The sequence below is a fragment of the Oncorhynchus gorbuscha genome, linkage group LG05, assembly GCF_021184085.1.
Source record: "Oncorhynchus gorbuscha isolate QuinsamMale2020 ecotype Even-year linkage group LG05, OgorEven_v1.0, whole genome shotgun sequence".
Lineage (NCBI taxonomy): Eukaryota > Metazoa > Chordata > Actinopteri > Salmoniformes > Salmonidae > Oncorhynchus > Oncorhynchus gorbuscha.
The window spans coordinates 53,831,088-53,848,620 of NC_060177.1; the positions used below are offsets into that span (position 1 = coordinate 53,831,088).

At 42.6% G+C, this 17,533-nt stretch overlaps 1 protein-coding gene across 5 annotated transcripts; it reads right to left on the reverse strand.

Moving 5' to 3' along the window:
- Window positions 1–1,276: 1,276 nt before the first annotated feature.
- LOC124036055 (heterogeneous nuclear ribonucleoprotein K-like) lies at window positions 1,277–17,297 on the reverse strand. 5 transcript variants are annotated; one of them, XM_046350166.1, is made up of 17 exons: window positions 17,210–17,297; window positions 15,525–15,593; window positions 15,259–15,412; window positions 11,922–12,019; window positions 11,647–11,703; window positions 10,597–10,640; window positions 9,198–9,270; window positions 8,908–9,021; window positions 8,542–8,670; window positions 8,105–8,433; window positions 7,885–7,938; window positions 6,543–6,585; window positions 5,489–5,504; window positions 2,667–2,699; window positions 2,460–2,527; window positions 2,079–2,248; window positions 1,277–1,464 (listed from the first exon to the last, which is right to left on the reverse strand). In XM_046350166.1, exons 3-17 carry the CDS (start codon window positions 15,317–15,319, stop codon window positions 1,434–1,436), a joined length of 1,320 nt encoding a protein of 439 aa, XP_046206122.1. In that variant the 5' UTR covers window positions 15,320–15,412; window positions 15,525–15,593; window positions 17,210–17,297; the 3' UTR covers window positions 1,277–1,433. The 5 variants fall into 5 exon arrangements, with proteins under 5 accessions (XP_046206122.1, XP_046206118.1, XP_046206120.1 ...); XM_046350162.1 differs by having other exon boundaries at window positions 6,543–6,588; XM_046350164.1 differs by having other exon boundaries at window positions 6,543–6,588; window positions 17,221–17,293.
- Window positions 17,298–17,533: the final 236 nt, after the last annotated feature.

Sequence of the window (17,533 nt, forward strand, 5' to 3'; positions counted from 1 at the left end):
TTGACCTATGGGGCCACAGGAATGTCAGAGGGACATTGGCGACATCAAGAACATTACTAAGCAGGATCTCCATAAAACTTAGCCAAGCATCTGCAGACGTTTCAATCTTTATTTAAAAACATTTTTTTTTAAAGGATTCTAGAAGAAAAGCCTAACCCCCTAGGAGACGCATACACCAGACATTGCTTGTAACCATATTATCATGTCCCATGCCAAAAATAAGGACTGTTCAGCATGGCTAATAAAGCAGGCTTTATGGCATGACTATATCGCCAAGACTAAAAAAAAACAAGTACTACAAAAGTGTACAGCCAGGAAATGTGATGAATAATAAAAATACTTGTGTATAATCCCCATGTCACCCGATACATTTCATTAAAATTAAAAACATGACAAATGACAATTTTCTACATTTATTTTTTTAAATCATAAAATAAAATGTTCCTTAAAAAAAAACAAAGGCGTACATTCTGCATGTTGCACGGAGTGGTGGTAAGGGGTGTGTGTGAGTGGTGGTAAGAGGTGTGTGTGAGTGGTGGTAAGGGGTGTGTGTGAGTGGTGGTATGGTGTGTGTGTGAGTGGTGGTAAGGTGTGTGTGTGAGTGGTGGTAAGGTGTGTGTGTGAGTGGTGGTAAGGGGTGTGTGTGAGTGGTGGTATGGTGTGTGTGTGAGTGGTGGTAAGGTGTGTGTGTGAGTGGTGGTGTGTGTGTGTGTGTGAGTAACTAATACCGACAGAAAGAAAACACACATGGGACAGTCGTACTCTACTGACAAACACACTAATAGAAATCAACCCATCCAAAAATAAAGATAATGTTCACTTGTCTGTCAGGAGACTCCAAATATTTTGACAAATGTTTTATTTTGATTTTATACAAATACAAGAGATGGAGTAGAGAACTACACAAAAAAATGCAGAACGTCTACATTTAACATAGGAATGTTGGACCTTAAAATAAAATAAAAAATTAACAAAATGCCCACAAACCAGGACAATAAGATGGGGATGTGAGGGATTTGCTTCAATCTGAGTCTCCTGGTTTAGAGGAACTGACAATAGTACTGCTTCACACTGAAAGAGTAAAAAGAAAATTCACAGGAGTCAATAAAGATATAGAGGGGTTGGGGGTGGGAGAGGTGGTTGAGGGTGGGAGAGGTGGTTGAGGGTGGGAGAGGGGGTTGAGGGTGGGAGAGGTGGTTGAGGGTGGGAGAGGTGGTTGAGGGTGGGAGAGGGGTTGAGAGTGGGAGAGGTGGTTGAGGGTGGGAGAGGGGGTTGAGGGTGGGAGAGGGGTTGAGGGTGGGAGAGGTGGTTGAGGTGGTTGAGGGTGGGAGAGGTGGTTGAGGGTGGGAGAGGTGGTTGAGGGTGGGAGAGGGGGTTGGGAGAGTCTGAGATGGGGAGAGAGCACGTGATGCGGGCCTAGTCGGAGGCGAGGGTTAGTCCTGGTGTCCGAGCAGGTGCAGTGCGCTGGGGGAGGAGGAAGGGAGACAAGGTTAGTCACCATGGCTACGAGGCAGCGTTAGCATTTCAACATCTGCGCAATGAGACACGCTGCCGGTTGCCGGGGAGACAGAAGAGGAGGAGCCTGTGCCGTTTGGCGGACTGTGATTTGTTGTCGATTCATCTAACTAAAAACAACAAAATCACTAGTCTTCCACACAGCAACAGGCAGGGAAGAAGTCCACTCCCTGCTTCACACCGAAAAGGCTCTTAGGTCATAAAACCAAACATTTCACCGATCATATTCTTAAAAAATATGACATGTTGAATGATTAACACGAACCAATATTGACCTACAATTTTGTATCAATATAAGAATACTTGTACAAGTATTTTGTACAAATTGTGTACAGATTTTAATACAGACATTTCACAAGAGGAAGCTGAAACTACTTTCACATTGCATGGGAGAGAGGTTAGTCAACATCAGCAGAGACAAATACAGTAAGAGATTAAAAGGAGGTAGAAAAATATATATCTACACATATATATTTTGAGATCAAAATGTGGCTATAAAAACAGGAAGGTATAGAAAAGGCAGACATGAAACTCTATTCCCTCAGAGGGCGTCCAGAACTTGCCTATTCTGCAATAGGTACTGAGCGTTTTGGATCTGGTCCTGGGTGCCACTGATGGTGATGATGCGATCCTCAGAACCCTCCAGTGGCTCGTCGATCTTAATAGAGGCGCCAGACTCATGCCGGATCTGCTTGATCCTCTGACCTCCCTTACCGATGATGGAGCCGGCCAGCTGTAGAAAACACCAGGGTCAACTGAATGTCGTGCACAATAGTGTTAAAATACAGGAAAAGTGTGTTCTGTGTATGCGTGTGAATGTTGCATAAGGGTTTCATAGGCCATGGAGGGCGAGACAGGCCGAGCCATTGCTGTGTGAGAACATAGTGTGTCGGTGTGTGTGTGAGAGGTAAATGGGGAGTCCCCCCTCTTCTGGTTATACACACATCTTTAGGGATCGTCACTTGTGTGGTGATGACTGGCCCTCCCATATCATTGTAGGAACCGCGTCCACCTAACACACACGGACGCATACAGTGACATACACACAAGGAGAGATCAGAGAAACAGCTTGAGGAAGTGTTTAGGCTCTAACAACACCATAACCTAACATATTGAATACCAAGCTGTGGGAAGTGCTTCTACAGACTCACCAGACTGATAGGAGTCCCAGGAAGAGTTGTTATCTGTTTGAAAGGCGAGAGAGAAAATAGAGCTACAGTTAGGGAAAGTTTTAAAAAAAAGAAGAAAATATGCTAAAATGTACACACCCACTGCAGACTGGCACCATAAACAAACACGTATTTACCAACCTGATACAGAGCAGGCCAACACGTTTCAAAGAGGATCTTCCAATAAACAGTCGAAATGACAAAACAAAGATAGCCGACAAGTACACTGGTTCAAAACAATACACTCAAGGCTGTTGAGTATTATATCCTATGCTGCCTTGATTGTGTAACTGTCAGTCATATGCATGCCCAAGCCCTGGTATATCATCAGATTGCATACAGAAGTACTGAACACTGCACGCAGTCGCATTGCAAATTGTGAGAGGAAACCCCAGAATGCTATTTTCTGTCCTAATAGAAATGTAAACCCCCAGATTACTGTTGCATCGCTTGATGGAAGAGTTTTCTTGATTTTTTTCCAATTTAAAATTAAGTACCGCACTGTACAAACTACCCCTTGCTTGGGGTGTGCCCCTATTCTTCATACTGAGCCTCCTAGTTGCAGTTTCAACAAATTATCAAGGACAAGCCCAACATCGGTCTCTGAAATTGTCCAAAATATGAGGTCAACTACCTGCCCCTTCGACCCTATTGCCAAAGCAAAATCCAGCCTCACTCTTCTCAGTCCAACTATAACCAAAATCAGAAATTATTTAATTCAGGCACTGTGCCTAATTCCCTGAAAACTGCCTCCATTATACAAATCTTGAAAAAACCTGGACCTAACACCCTAAGCAATTACAGACCAATTTCCAACCAGTTGTGTAAAGTACTTAAGTAAAAAATACTTTCAAGCACTACATAAGTAGTTTTTTTGGTATCTGTAATTAGCTATTTTTTTGAACAACTTTTACTTCATAACATTCCTAAATAAAATGTACTTTTTACTCCATACATTTTCCGACAACTAAAAGTACTCCTTATATTTTGAATGCTTAGCAGGACAGGAAACTTGTCAAATTCACCCACTTGAAAAAGATAACATCCCTGGTCATCCCTACTGCCTCTGATTTGGCAGATTAACTAAATACAAATGCTTTGTTTATAAATTATGTCTGAGTGTTGAGTGTGCCCCTGGCTATCTGTAATTAAAAAAAGAAAATGGTGCCATCTGGTTTGATTAATATAAGAAATTATAAATTATTTATACTTAAGTGTATTTAAAATACCTTTAGACTTTTACTCAAGTAGAATTTAACTGAGCGACTCACTTTTACTTGAGTCATTTTCTATTAACATATCTTTGCTTTTACTCAAATATGACAATTGGAACTTTTCCCACCACTGTTTCCAACCTACCCTTCTCTATCAAAGATCCTTGAATGTGTGGTCTCAATACAGCTACAGAACTACCTTTAACCAACAATATCCATGAACCCTTCCAGTCCGGGTTGCATGCACAGCACAGCACATAGACAGCCCTGGTAAAAGTTACACATTACTTCTTGATGACAGCTGATGGAGACACTAGCATCTTTTTAAAACTTTTGGACATCACAGCAGCCTTTGTCACAGAGAATCATGCGATTATCAGCAGACTTATGAACTAGCTTGGATTCTCTGGCACATCACTCCTGTGGTTTAGCTCCTGACTTACAAACAATAATTTGTGATCCAACCCTGCCACAGTCACTCAAGGGGTTCCACAGGGCTCTGCTATGGGGCCACTCCTGTTCTCTATACACACCCACGCAGCCACTTGGTATACTTATACGGAGATTTGGACTAAACTTGAATTTTTACACTGATGACACAAATATGTGAGGACAAGTCAGACTAACAATCAAACTAACAGACTGTCTAGATGCAATCAAGAGATGGATGCAGTTGAACTTCCAAAAGCAAAGCAGAGCGTGTGTTTATTTGCTATAAGAGTACACAGAGCAAAATGAGCACATTCTCCCTTCCTCTGGATGATGACTCCATCACAGCTTCCCCCACTGCCAGAAACCTGTGTGTAATTTTTGACTCTAGCCTCTTATTTGAAGCACACATTCGCAAAATAAAGTGTAATTTTGCCACCTTGTATCAGGTCTTTCTTGTTCACTGTGGAGGATGAGAAGTGTGTGCATGCCCTAGTAACATCTCAGCACTGCTGACAGTAAGGCTCCTGTCAACTCCAGATGATCCAGAACGCAGCTGCCAGGATGCGCTCACAAACTACACAAAAAAAACTCAAGTCGCCCTGTTTTACTCAGCCTCCAATGGCTTCCTGTTCAATACAGGATCACATTTAAGATTCTGCTGCTCACCTTAAAAGGCCCTCAAGGGTGATGCATATGCCAACTTCTAAATGCATATGCCAAATTCTAAAGAACTATTCCCCAGCACACCGCTACGATAACCAGACTCAAACTGCCTGGACACAAACCTGTGCAGTACAGGTGAAAAGGCCTTCTCACATGTGGCTCCTGAGGTCTGGAACGCTCTACCTGCATGTCAAGGAGGCAGCTTCCATTTCCTTGTTTAAAACACATTTAAAGACCTACCTTTTCAAGCTAGCTTTTAATCTTTGATTGCTTAATCTGTTCACAGTCTATTTTTTATTAGCAGGTAATGGTTTATTGTATTGAAATGATCCTACTTTTTGATGTTTTGTCGTTGAATTTGGTTTGGTTCGTTTTCTACCTGATACGCATTGCGAATGGGATATGCGCTTTACAAATGAAATACTATTGTGCCACGGGGACAGCGTGACAAACTGAACTCAGACAGATCCACATAGGGAGAACGGAACAACTCACCATATCCACCCCCACCCTGGAGAAAGAGAAAAGAGAGGGAGAGCAGGGTTAAACACACATTCCCTTGTGATTTGTTGTATACACTCATGGATGCAAGCAACCCTGGCCTTGCATGATCAGGACTAGGGCAGGGACCTCAAGATATAATATTACCTCGATACTTAGGTGCCGATACATTATGTATTGATTCTCACAATTCTATATGTAGTGCAATTCGATACTGCGATTTGATGTCCAAACATATTGCTCACTGTAAGTCTGGTGCAGAGAGACCGGAGGATTAGAAAATACATTTTTGATCAGCCATGGAAAAAAAGTGCTATTGGCTCACTATTTAAAAATAAGACGGAGAACATGCTATAGAATTTTTAAAAATGGCTGAGTTTAGCAACATGGTAGCGTAAAATAAAACAATGACACTTGGAGTCAAAGTATCAATATAATATTGTCCAAAATAATATTGTGATATGTAACTATCGATCCGATCCCTCCGATCAAGTCAGGGTTGAGGAGGCCAGTTCTTACAAAAGCCCCTATTTGATGCTGGAGACCCCTGCCCCCTTCTCCGCTTGCATCCATCCGCCACTCACTCCACAGCTTTCACCTGCTATTCAGCGGCTCAGTCACCAGGGCAACAAGCAATTCAAAAATCAGTTGCCGAGCAACCGGAGGCAGTATCCTGCCAGCTCTCAAAGATAACCTACCAGTCTGTCAACAAAGCATTATTATTAACACCTAGCAACCCCCCCCCCCCCCCCCAACCACAATTACATAGATGGTAGTGGTTATGGTGGTCAATTATTACTGAAGTTACCTATTACCTGTTTTTATGGTTTGGTCATATGGTTAACTATGGTAAAGTAATGTTTATTACATGTTAGTGGTAAAGGTGTTGTTGGGTTTTATAGTGGGGTTAGCTGTGGCCATGGCGATGAGGTTATTATCAGGCAATCACAATCATTGTCTAGGAAAGACCAACAATTTTCAGCATATGATGCTTCAGCCAATAGATACCAAGACGACAGCGACATGCATTTAGTTAAGGGTCACTAACCATGTTATCACCATAGCGATCTCCTGGTCTCCCTCTTCGGTCACTGCTAAGAGAAAGACAGAGAAAATTAAAGTCTGACTTGAGAAAAATATTGACAAGGCAGAGGGCTGTTCAGCAGCTCTCTGATCCAAGTCAAACCACACACATTCACAGACCCATGTAGAACACAAAAGTGAGCGCCGTTGACAGACTAATGGCAGGGCTGAAACACTGACGAGGCCAGTAATCAGAGGAACAGACTCAGGCTAGACTGACTGACCACAGCACCGACTGAGGACGTTTACATGCAAAGTAGTAATTCAATATTAACCAGATTATGGCAGTAGGCAGATTATGTAGAAGTCATGTAAAAACCGTACTCGGCTTATCTTAATTTGCGTAAAGTCAAAATCGAAGTAAGTATAAACCGATTAAAACCTGGTCTTCTGAGCAATCTTTCAAATGATTAGGAAATGTGAAGACCTTCAAAATCGGCGTTCCAGCAGTGCATTTGTTCTGCGCATGTACCAGCCAAGCGAGCTGTGAACTACTTTTAAGACGCGTACATTCAATTGTTCCGAACTCACTTCAGGGGGTCTTCAGAGCGAGTGAAGTGAGTTCGGAACAACAATGTACGTCTTAAAAGTAGGTCACATTGAAACGTTATATAAACTCCGAAAATATGCGTCACAAAAAACAACATGGTAGAATGTTTATTTTGATTACCGATTGTCTGCATTTATCAGTGGCATCAAGTACCCTGATTTCAGATGTGTTCATGTAAACAGTATTATTACAGAAATCCTCCTGACAAAGTATAGTACCAGTCAAGAGTTTAGACACAGCTACTCATTCCAGGGTTTCTCATAATTTTTTAAACCATTTTTTTTTTTACATTGTCGAATAATAGTGAAGACATCAAAACTATGAAATAACACGCATTGAATCATGTAGTAACCAAAACATATTAAAATATACTTTATATTCTTCAAAGTAGCCGCCCTTTGCCTTGATGAATGCTAAGAGTGTGCAAAGCCTTCATCAAGGCAAAGGGTGACTACTTTGAAGAATCTCAAATATAAAATGTATTTTGATTTGTTTAACACTTTTTTGGTTACTTCCATGTGTTATTTCATAGTTTTGATGTCTTCACTATTATTCGACAATGTAAAAAAAATGGTAATAAAAATGAAGAGAAACCTTGAAATGAGTAGACGTGTCTAAACTTTTGACTGGAACTGTATGTAACGTTTTAATCAAACTTTTATATTAATCTGAATATCCACGATAATGGCATTTTGTTGCATGTAACAGTACTCACTGACTCCAGACCAGTGGCCTACAAGGCTGGAAAAGGACTTACTTGGGTCTGGCATCTGCACTGCCTCGATAGGAGTCATAGGAGTACTGGTCATCTCTGCAAACAACGTGGAAATGGAAAACACACGAGCCCACACACACTATGAATGAAAGACCATATGTCCCTGCACTTTTGAGCGCAAACTGATGTAGACAAAGCAAAATGGATAGAAAGAGGTGTAGGGAAAAAGAAATGGAGATGAGCGATGGTGAAGCTCTCTTACCCTCCTCCTCTGTGTGGTGGGGCCAGGTTGCGGTCACGACTCTCACCCCTCCCCCCTCTCACTGGGTGGGGAGGCGGGGGTCCACGACGGGGGCTCATCTCCTCGTAGTCCCTGCGGGCGGGAGGCACGGGCCCCCCTCGACCCCCTCGTCCAGAAGGCCCTCGGTCAAAACCTCCGCCACCTCGTCCCCCTCGCATGTGGAAGCCCCCCATGGGGCGCCGGCTGCCGCCACCCCCGCGCTCCTCAAACATCAGGGTGAAGCCGCCGTAGTCGTAGGTCTCGTCGTAGAAGTTGGGGTCGTAGGGCTGGGCGCGCCCTTTTATGGGAGCCTGACGGGGATAGGATCATACATCATTTCTACAGTCGGCTGGCTGTGGTATTTACAGCTCAGTCAAATGGTTCGACAACAGAACCAACAGTTTGATAAGAGCACCAACCTCAGCGATGAGCTCCAGCATGATCTTGATGCACTCAACGACGCGCTCAGACTTTCCGCAGACCAGAACCACGCGGTCCGTGGACTGGGGACAGCATTCCTGGAACAGCTTGATGCTGGTCTGGGTGTTCTACAACAGTCAGAGTCAACACAGGTCAAATTAGACAAAGCAAGGCCTTAGGACTGAGATGAACCCACAGAAAGACTGAACCAGGGTCACCTTCAATAAGCTCTAAACGAGAGTAAAACATTTCCATTCTTATTGGACAAGTTCAGGTAGTAGGCCCATCAAGTATTTTAGAAATGTACTGGACATGACCCAGGTGAGGAGAAAAGAGTGGGAGTAGTTCAGAGCGCATAACTGTACCTCTCGTAACTCTTTGATCTTGGCTCCCTTCACACCAATGATGCTACCTGCCAGGCTCTGGTGGATCAGTAGCCTCAGCTCACAGTCAAAGTCCATCCCATTATACTGTTGGTACTAGGGGGAGGGGGGGGTAAAACTTTAGCATTTTATATCTATATCCCAATGGAAATGGTATGTTTTGTTTTATCTGCACACTCAATATCTAGTAGTACCACACAGGACTATAACTGAAAAATATAGGCAGCCATAATGCTGGTCTCATTCTCCCTCATCTCCAACCGCAGGCTCACCTCCTCCAGAGTAGGGATGATCTTGAGGAGGATCTCTCCCACGGTCTCGATTTCAGCACTGATGCTCAGAATGCTTTAGAGCCACCAATAACAGCGCAGGATATTCCCAGGGGGACCAATCAAATGGTGACCAGGTGTTAGAGAGGAAAGAAACAGTATTTCAAAACCAAGGTTGACTCTCCCTCAGCAGAACTTCAACCATAACATCTGACAATAAATGAAGATCCTCCCCCTTTCACCTGGTCCCAGCCGTGGGGGTTAACCGGGTAGCTGTTGTGGTACAGTCCCATAGAAATAGAATTACTAGAATGGACATTCCCATTCAAGTCAATGTTCTGTGATGATTGGACCAGCGGCCATATGTAGTAATTCTGGTTCTATGTGCAAACCCCATTCAAATTACAACAGAGGAATAAGAGGACCGAACACCCCAATATCAATTTATATCTATAACATATCAGCAGGTATCCAGAAATACACAAATAAAGAAAATTAACCCCCCCAGTGTGTCTGACAAAGGAGACCACCATTTTTTTGTTTTTTGTTAAACAGGTAAAAGGAACCCAAAGAAAGCAGGTGTGTTTTAGTGACCACTGGAAGTGGGTGGGTGGGTGGTAAGGAAGGAAAGGTTGGGGGGGCGGTAGCGGTTTGCACCGATGGTGCCTGCTGCCAGAGCACTAATGCAATTGTATTGTAACACAACATGGGGGAGAAAAAAAACACAAAAAAAGAACAAAAAGGTAAATAAAAAAATGACAGTAGTACGCTATGCTAATCAAAATAATCAAACAAGGAACAGTTTAAAGTAAACTTAAAGATGGGTGAGAGATGGCAGGGTAACAGTGCGTTATGCTCCCACCAATGGACAGGAGGATGTTGAGGGAAGGCAAGGAGGAGCGACATGGGCCACAGGGATGAGGTGACAAATAAGTTAACTTTCAACAGTTCCAACTACGGCAAAGGTAATATGGAGAGTAGAAGGGAAAAAGACACACAACACTTGAACCCTAGCAGCTCTGCCTGGAATAAGTCTTACGTAATTATAGTGGTTCAACCCCCCCCCCACCACCCCCTAAAAAAGATCTGTGGTAACAAGGAAGAGGAAGATGGTAGGAGGGGAATGTGAGAAGCTAAAACAGACCAGTACACCAACTCTGAGAGGGGAAGGAGGGAGGTGAGGAACGTTGAAGGGAGAGATACTGTCATTGAAATAAAATAGAATGTTGAAATACCGTCACTAGAACAAAGGCAGGTTTAAAGTATTTGTTGAAACCCTCACTGAAAACAGAGGCTTATAATGCTGTCACTGAACAAAAGTTGACATGTTTGTCACAGGAACAGAGGCAGGTTTGTTTATTTCTGAAGTCAGGCAGTGAGAGGGAGGAGCTTAGGGACATACCGCTCAGGCCCACTGCTGTCTGGGACTGACACACTGGCATTGAACTGCAAGGGCCGTGGGCGTGGCATGGGCAGGGGCCAGGGCCATTCGAGCACACAGATGTCAATGAAGTAAGGCGCCCATTTAGGGAGGGGCACGATTATGGGCAGGGCCAGCCAGGGTGTCAGGTGGGCGGGCGCAGGAGGGGCGATCCAGGACATGGGCAACAGAGGAAGTGGGCAAAAATAAACAAAAATAAAAAAACAGGAGAGGGAAGAGGGAGGGGGAAGAGGAATACATTTTAATACAGGCTAATATTCTTCATTTTGATATTCTCTCAGAATGTTTTTTTTTTTTTTTAAGAACAGAAGGAGATAGAAGAGGAGACAAAGGTATTCAGGTAGAGAGAAATAGTTTGGGGGTAGAATGGAGTCAGAAAAGGAGAGGGAGATGTAGACAGGGAGATGAGAAAGAGGGATAGCGGTAGAGGAGAGAGGGAGAAGAGTGGAGAATGATGGAAGGTGGAGAAAGAGAGAGGGGTAATGACATGAAATTAGTTGAGAATCGGCCAGGCTGTTTATATACAAGACATTTCCTATAGGTTGAATTGGTGTCGGGTGCTATAACAGCTCCACCCTAAAATACACTGGGCCCACTCAAGCATTAATGACAGTCTTAGCGGTGCTGATGGCTGGTAGTAATATCACTATTCATTACGCAAACAAAAATACATTTCAGCTAAAAAGGCCATGGGTTTCGTATCGATTATGCGAGGCGGGGGGGCATTTTGATAAAAGACATTACACTTTCGAATGATGACACCACAACAGGTGTAGAGCAGGTCTCAATACACAACATATCCCACCATTAACAGTTACCCAAAAACTTCACAGCTTTACTTCCCCCAACCATAGTTAACAAGACCCATTTTCTTAAGCCCAACCTACCAATTTAGATTGTATGCAAAAGTTGAGACAAACTAGTCAAATCAGACACTACCAAAGTACAACCACGGAAGGGGGGGGGGTACTGTAAATTCCCAGACAAAAAGAGTGGTGTAAATGTACTCACGTCTGTGCGCAGGGATTTGATGTTTTTACCACCCTTCCCAATCACTGCTCCTGCATTCTGAACCGGAGGGGAAAAAAAGTCAGGTGATACCTAACTTATTGTGATATAACAAAGTTTAAAAAATATCCTCCATAGATCTTGTAAAAAAAAAAGGTTAAATAGATAACTGGGGAAGGGAAAAAAGTTAGGCTACATAGGAGGCTAAGTCACTGAAGAGATTGTGGCTGTTGAAGGTAGGCAGGGGATTGTGAATGAGGAAGAGAAAGAGGACTGACTTTGCTCTGCAGGAGTATGCGGAGCTCCACCATGTCGTCTGTGTTCCTGGAGCGCTTAAAGGACTGCTCTTCCTCCACGTCTTCTGTGGGACGCTTACCTGAGAATGAAAAACAGAGTCTAATCTTTCTCTCACACACACACCAGGGCCCCAGAATGTGACCGTTTAGTCGTATTTTTCAACCTTTTGACTTCGCAAGTTAAATTTTTTTGGGCCACATGGGAACGAGCTGGTCACCCCAATCAAAAGTTTAAAAAGTCCTATTTTTTCGGGCAGCTAAAACCACGATTTGGTCGAACAGTAAAGTGCATTATCCTCATGATTCCCTTCACGCAAGTTTCGAAGTAACTGTTTCACTGGACCCTGCTGCTGTGATGAGTAGAGGTCGACCGATTAATCGGAAAGGCAGATAACTTGAAATCGGCCCGAATTTTTCATAACAATCGAAAATCTGTATTTTTGGCCGCCGATTTAAAAAATATTTTTATACCTTTATTTAACGAGGCAAGTCAGTTAAGAACACATTCTTATTTTCAATGGCGGCCTAGGAACGGTGGGTTAACTGCCTCGTTCAGGGGCAGAACAACAGATTTTCACCTTGTCAGTGCGGGTAATCCAATCTTGCAACCTTACAGTTAACTAGTCCAACGCAATAACGACCTGCCTCTCTCTCGTTGCACTCCACAAGGAGACTGCCTGTTACGCGAATGCAGTAAGCCAAGGTAAGTTGCTAGCTACCATTAAACTTTCCTTATAAAAAACAATCAATCATAATCACTAGTTAACTACACATGGTTGATGATATTACTAGATATTATCTAGCGTGGCCTGCGTTGCATATAATCTGACTGACCATACAAGTATCTAAGTATCTGACTGAGCGGTGGAAGGCAGAAGCAGGCGCGTAAACATTCATTCAAACAGCACTTTCGTGAGTTTTGCCAGCAGCTCTTCGTTGTGCGTCAAGCATTGCGCTATTTATGACTTCAAGCCTATCAACTCCCGAGATGAGGCTGGTGTAACCGAAGTGAAATGGCTAGCTAGTTAGCGCGCCCTAATAGCGTTTCAAACGTCACTCGCTCTGAGAGCGAAATCGGCCGATTAATCGGTATTGGCTTTTCTGGTCATCCAATAATCGGTACCGGCGTTGAAAAATCATAATCGGTCGACCTCTAGTGATGAGTGAGCCATTCTCTCTTCCTTTTCCTTGATGTGCGCTCCCCACACACACAAAACAAAGGAGGGTTCTGATTGTATAACATTTCAAAATCCAATTGCAGGTAAAACACAGCTGTAGAAGCAACTACTGTTGAAACCGTTGACGAGAGGATGTCCAGCTTTATGTGGGTATAATATCTATTTCTCAATATTTTATATTGAGCTCAGTAGTCGCAAGCAGATTCCGACCCAACCATTATGCTTGTTTTACACTGAGCGCACTGAGGTTGGAATGCAATCATGGTTAGATTAAGACACCGCAGAGCCCGCCCGAGATATGGGTCAGAAACATACCTCAACCCAGGGATGGGATGTGCCGCTGTATTTCACCTACATCCAAACTGATACCCTGAGAAGATTGAAATACTTGTTTTTCCAGAAAACATCCCTTTTTGTTCTCATGCTAGCTAGCAGTAGCCACCGCCGGCATTTTGGAATGGCAGTGTCAGCCAATCAGCTCCTTTGTTGTTCAGCGCAACATGCCATTCCATAATGGCTGCTGTGGCGACTGTTTACCCAGCATGAGGACATTAAATGTACTGTTAGATTAATACATGACTACTAGCAGTAGGCATTATATTTGGTGTTAATGATTTATACTGAACAAAAATATATTTGTAACATAGAACAATTTCTAAGATTTTACTGAGTAGAATTCACAGAAGAAAATCAGTCAATTGAAATGAATTCCTTAGGCCTTAATCTATGGATATCACGACTGGGCAGGGGCGCAACCATGGGTGGTCCTAGGAGGGCATAGGCCCACCCACTGGAGAGCCAGGCCCAGCCAATCAGAATGTGTTTTTTTTTTACACAAAAGGGCTTTAAAAAAATGCACCTCAGCACCCCCCCTTTCCCTCTTCAGACGACCCACAGGTGAAGACGCCAGATGTCGTGGTCCTAGGCTGGCGTGGTTACACTTGGTCTGCAGTTGCATGTACTGCCAACTTCTCTAAAACGGCGTTGTAGGTGGCTTATGGTAGAGAAATTAACATTTAATTCTCTGGCAACAGTTCTGTTGGACATTCTTGCAGTCAACATGCCAATTGCACACTCCCTCAAAACTTTGGACATCTGTGGCATTGTTTTATGTGACAAACCTGCCAATTATAGAGTGCCCGTTTGTCCCAGCACAAGGTGCACCTGTGTAATGACCATGCTATTTAAATCGGCTTCTTGTTATGCCACATCTGTCAAGTGGATGGATTATCTTGGCAAAGGAGAAATGCTCACTTAAAGGGATGTAAACACATTTGTGCACACAATGAGTTAAATAAGCGTTTTGTGCGTATGGAACATTTCTGGGATCTTTATTTCAGCTCATGAGAAATTGGACCAACACTTTACATGTTGTGTTTATATTTTAGTTCAGTATTGCCAATGTGTTTTGAGTTCACTTCCTCATGTGGTGAATTAGCCCAAAATAAATTAGTGGACATAAACACACACAAATTCACCTGTATTGAACAACAAACTACAGACAATTCTGGAGCCCTATTTTAACAGTAAAATATTACAATATCCAACTGTCAACCCACAATTCATGACAATCAATGGATTAGATACCACATCAAAATATATTCAATAATGCATTCCTACCTGGACATGTTAAATATACAACTTGTTTCTTGAATAGCCTACCAGCTCTATAGTCTAGTACACTGTCTAAAGTACTGTGAATGACTTGAAGGTGATTATGACTATGTTGTTCTATTGCAAAAAAAAACTAATGGTGCAACCAAATCATAGGCTGGTGCAACCAACTGAAAAAGTTAGTGTCACCGGGGGAAAATGTTAGTCTGGAGCCCTGAACACACTGACTGGTTCTCTGGATCTGCATTCAGTTGATGTAGAAATGATATACATGTAATACTAATAGCCCACTCATTGTCCTTACATATTAAAACTGCTCTGCACTTTCTTTTGGCACATATCTGGCAGCCTCAATTTAGGAATCTAAATGTTTATATTTTCGACCAGACATTGATTATTAGTAAGTCTTAAACACAGGAGGGCATAAACCTTGCACCACGCCGCTTAAAAAATAACTACACTGTTCTTATTCATTTTTTAGATCAGTTACAATTATTTAATTAATACACAAAAGGATTACAACTCACCGTTTGTCTCTGTGTTGCTGAATGAGGTCTCTTTTTCTTGTTGCTCAATTTCTGTCTCCATTGTCGGCTAACACCGGGCTGGGTAGGGCAGGCACCTCGGTCCTGGGAGCAGGTAACAGCGGGGAGAGAGGAGCGGGCACCTCTGTCTGACTGGCTGTGGATGGACATGGTCGAGGGAAAGAGATGAGATCAGGGTTTGGGGTTTTCAGAACTGACGAAACGAAGTACGACAGAGGAGAGAGACTAGACTAGTGACCAACACTTACTACTATTTATGGTGAGAAGATGGGCGTGTTATGGGCGGAACTAAACAAAGTCTCAGAGCTGCTGCAAACCTACTGAAAAAAGGCAAAGGTTGATTAGCGGCATAAAAATAACCTACCCAAGAATAATTGTATATCACACCGCTATGATTATAAAATTGTAATAAATGGTGCATAAACATTTGGCAATGAATGACAACATTCATAAAATTAAAAGGTGTGATGAGGAACAGCATTGATTCAAATTAATGTATTATCTTGAACTGGCCATATTCATTACAAAAAAAACATTTAAGAAGCAAACAGAGCTAAATTAGAATTTATATTGGACATATTTAGGTAGGTTCCCTCCCTGTCTCGTTTAACAAACATTTTGCAGTAGAATTGGCTTAATGAATATGCCCCTGGCCTTTAATACAATTCTGAAGGCGACCAGAAGACACACGTACTGAATTGATGAGAAATAATGCACTTTTAATTTATTATTCTAAAGAAAGTCAATGCATGAGTGAAGTTACAAAACAGATGTATTTGATAATACGACCCGTCACAATGATATCGGAGTCGGGACAAAATTACAATGCAACGAGGGCTCATCTCAGAATCACCTCGCGCCGATAATTATCTTGATCGTAATTAAACAAATAGCTAGAAACAATCATACATCTGCTCATCTGGCATTATTTTTGATTAATGGTGCGAGCTAGCCTACAGCGTTGATCCAATGATCGTCTAGGATTGATGTGCATTCTCGTTAATACACTCGTGTCCCCCGTGGATCGGCTCGTACATAAAACATCCTCCATTCAAGCTGCAAGGCATCACATCCCTCCTTACAATTTTTAATAGCGAGCTGTCGGGAAAAAATATGTGTAGTCTTACTGTAATCAAATACGTTTCGTTTAGGACGTTGCACACCACGTCAGGCCAAGGGTGTACCACATCCTAAATGGTCAGAAAATGGTGGTAGAAAATCTAGATTTATTAAGACTACACATTCCCCCCCCCGACGGCTCTCCTAGTTGAGGGAAATTATGCCTTTCCAAACTGAACGGAGGATGCTTTGTCTACGGGATGGTCCACCGGGGACAAGAGCATATACAGGGAATGCACATCAGTCCTAGACGACAGTGCCGTGGCGAATTATGGCGCCCACTATCGGCTTCCTAGGCCATATGTGCACATACGGTTTGAGAAAACAACGTTAGCAAGCTATTAGTTCTCTTGTGTATACGAGAAAAACATAGCTCGCTAGCATATTGGGAAGCTACTTAGTTCATTCACCTGGTGAAAGTATTTAGAAAAGGTGGCTAGCTAGTAAAGGTAACTAGCTAATGTTAACGTTACCTAACGACGTGAGCAGTTGGACTGCTACAGTAATATGTAGCTAGTGTTGTTAACGTTAGTTAGGGACAAGAAACACAATCGTGTTTTAGGATAAAGCTCTGAAAGCCATATCTAATTACACTTGATACATTTCTAAATTTAGCTGTGTAAGCTATGCTAGCTAGCCTGCTACACTGGATCGCTAACTACAATAATTAACCAGCTACTTTAGTTGTCTTAGTTGGAAATGGTATAGCTAGATACGCGAATTCTTTCAAATGTGTTTGCTTATACCATCGCATCAACATGTAATGACGGACTTATTCGTTGCAGAGATACATCGAAATGTGTGTAAAACAGACCTGCGCTATACCGTGTATCGTTGCTACTCCTTTTCGACCCTTCGCTGAGGAAGAACGCAAGAACAAAAAATGGCTAAGAAATCATGTGTATCTGAAGAAAGAGGTAGCTGCTTCGATTGGTGGAAAGTGACATTGAATTGTAAATAAATAGCAATCATTGGATAACTCATCTGTCACTCACATAATGGAGGCGGGTCTGAAGATATAGTTCCCACCATCTTCCGTACCGAAATAGTTTGGTTGACTTGCAGCAGTCCTTTACTTTCAGTCTTGATCATAATGCTTACTAGTCATCATACTTACTAGTTGTGTTCATATAGGGTT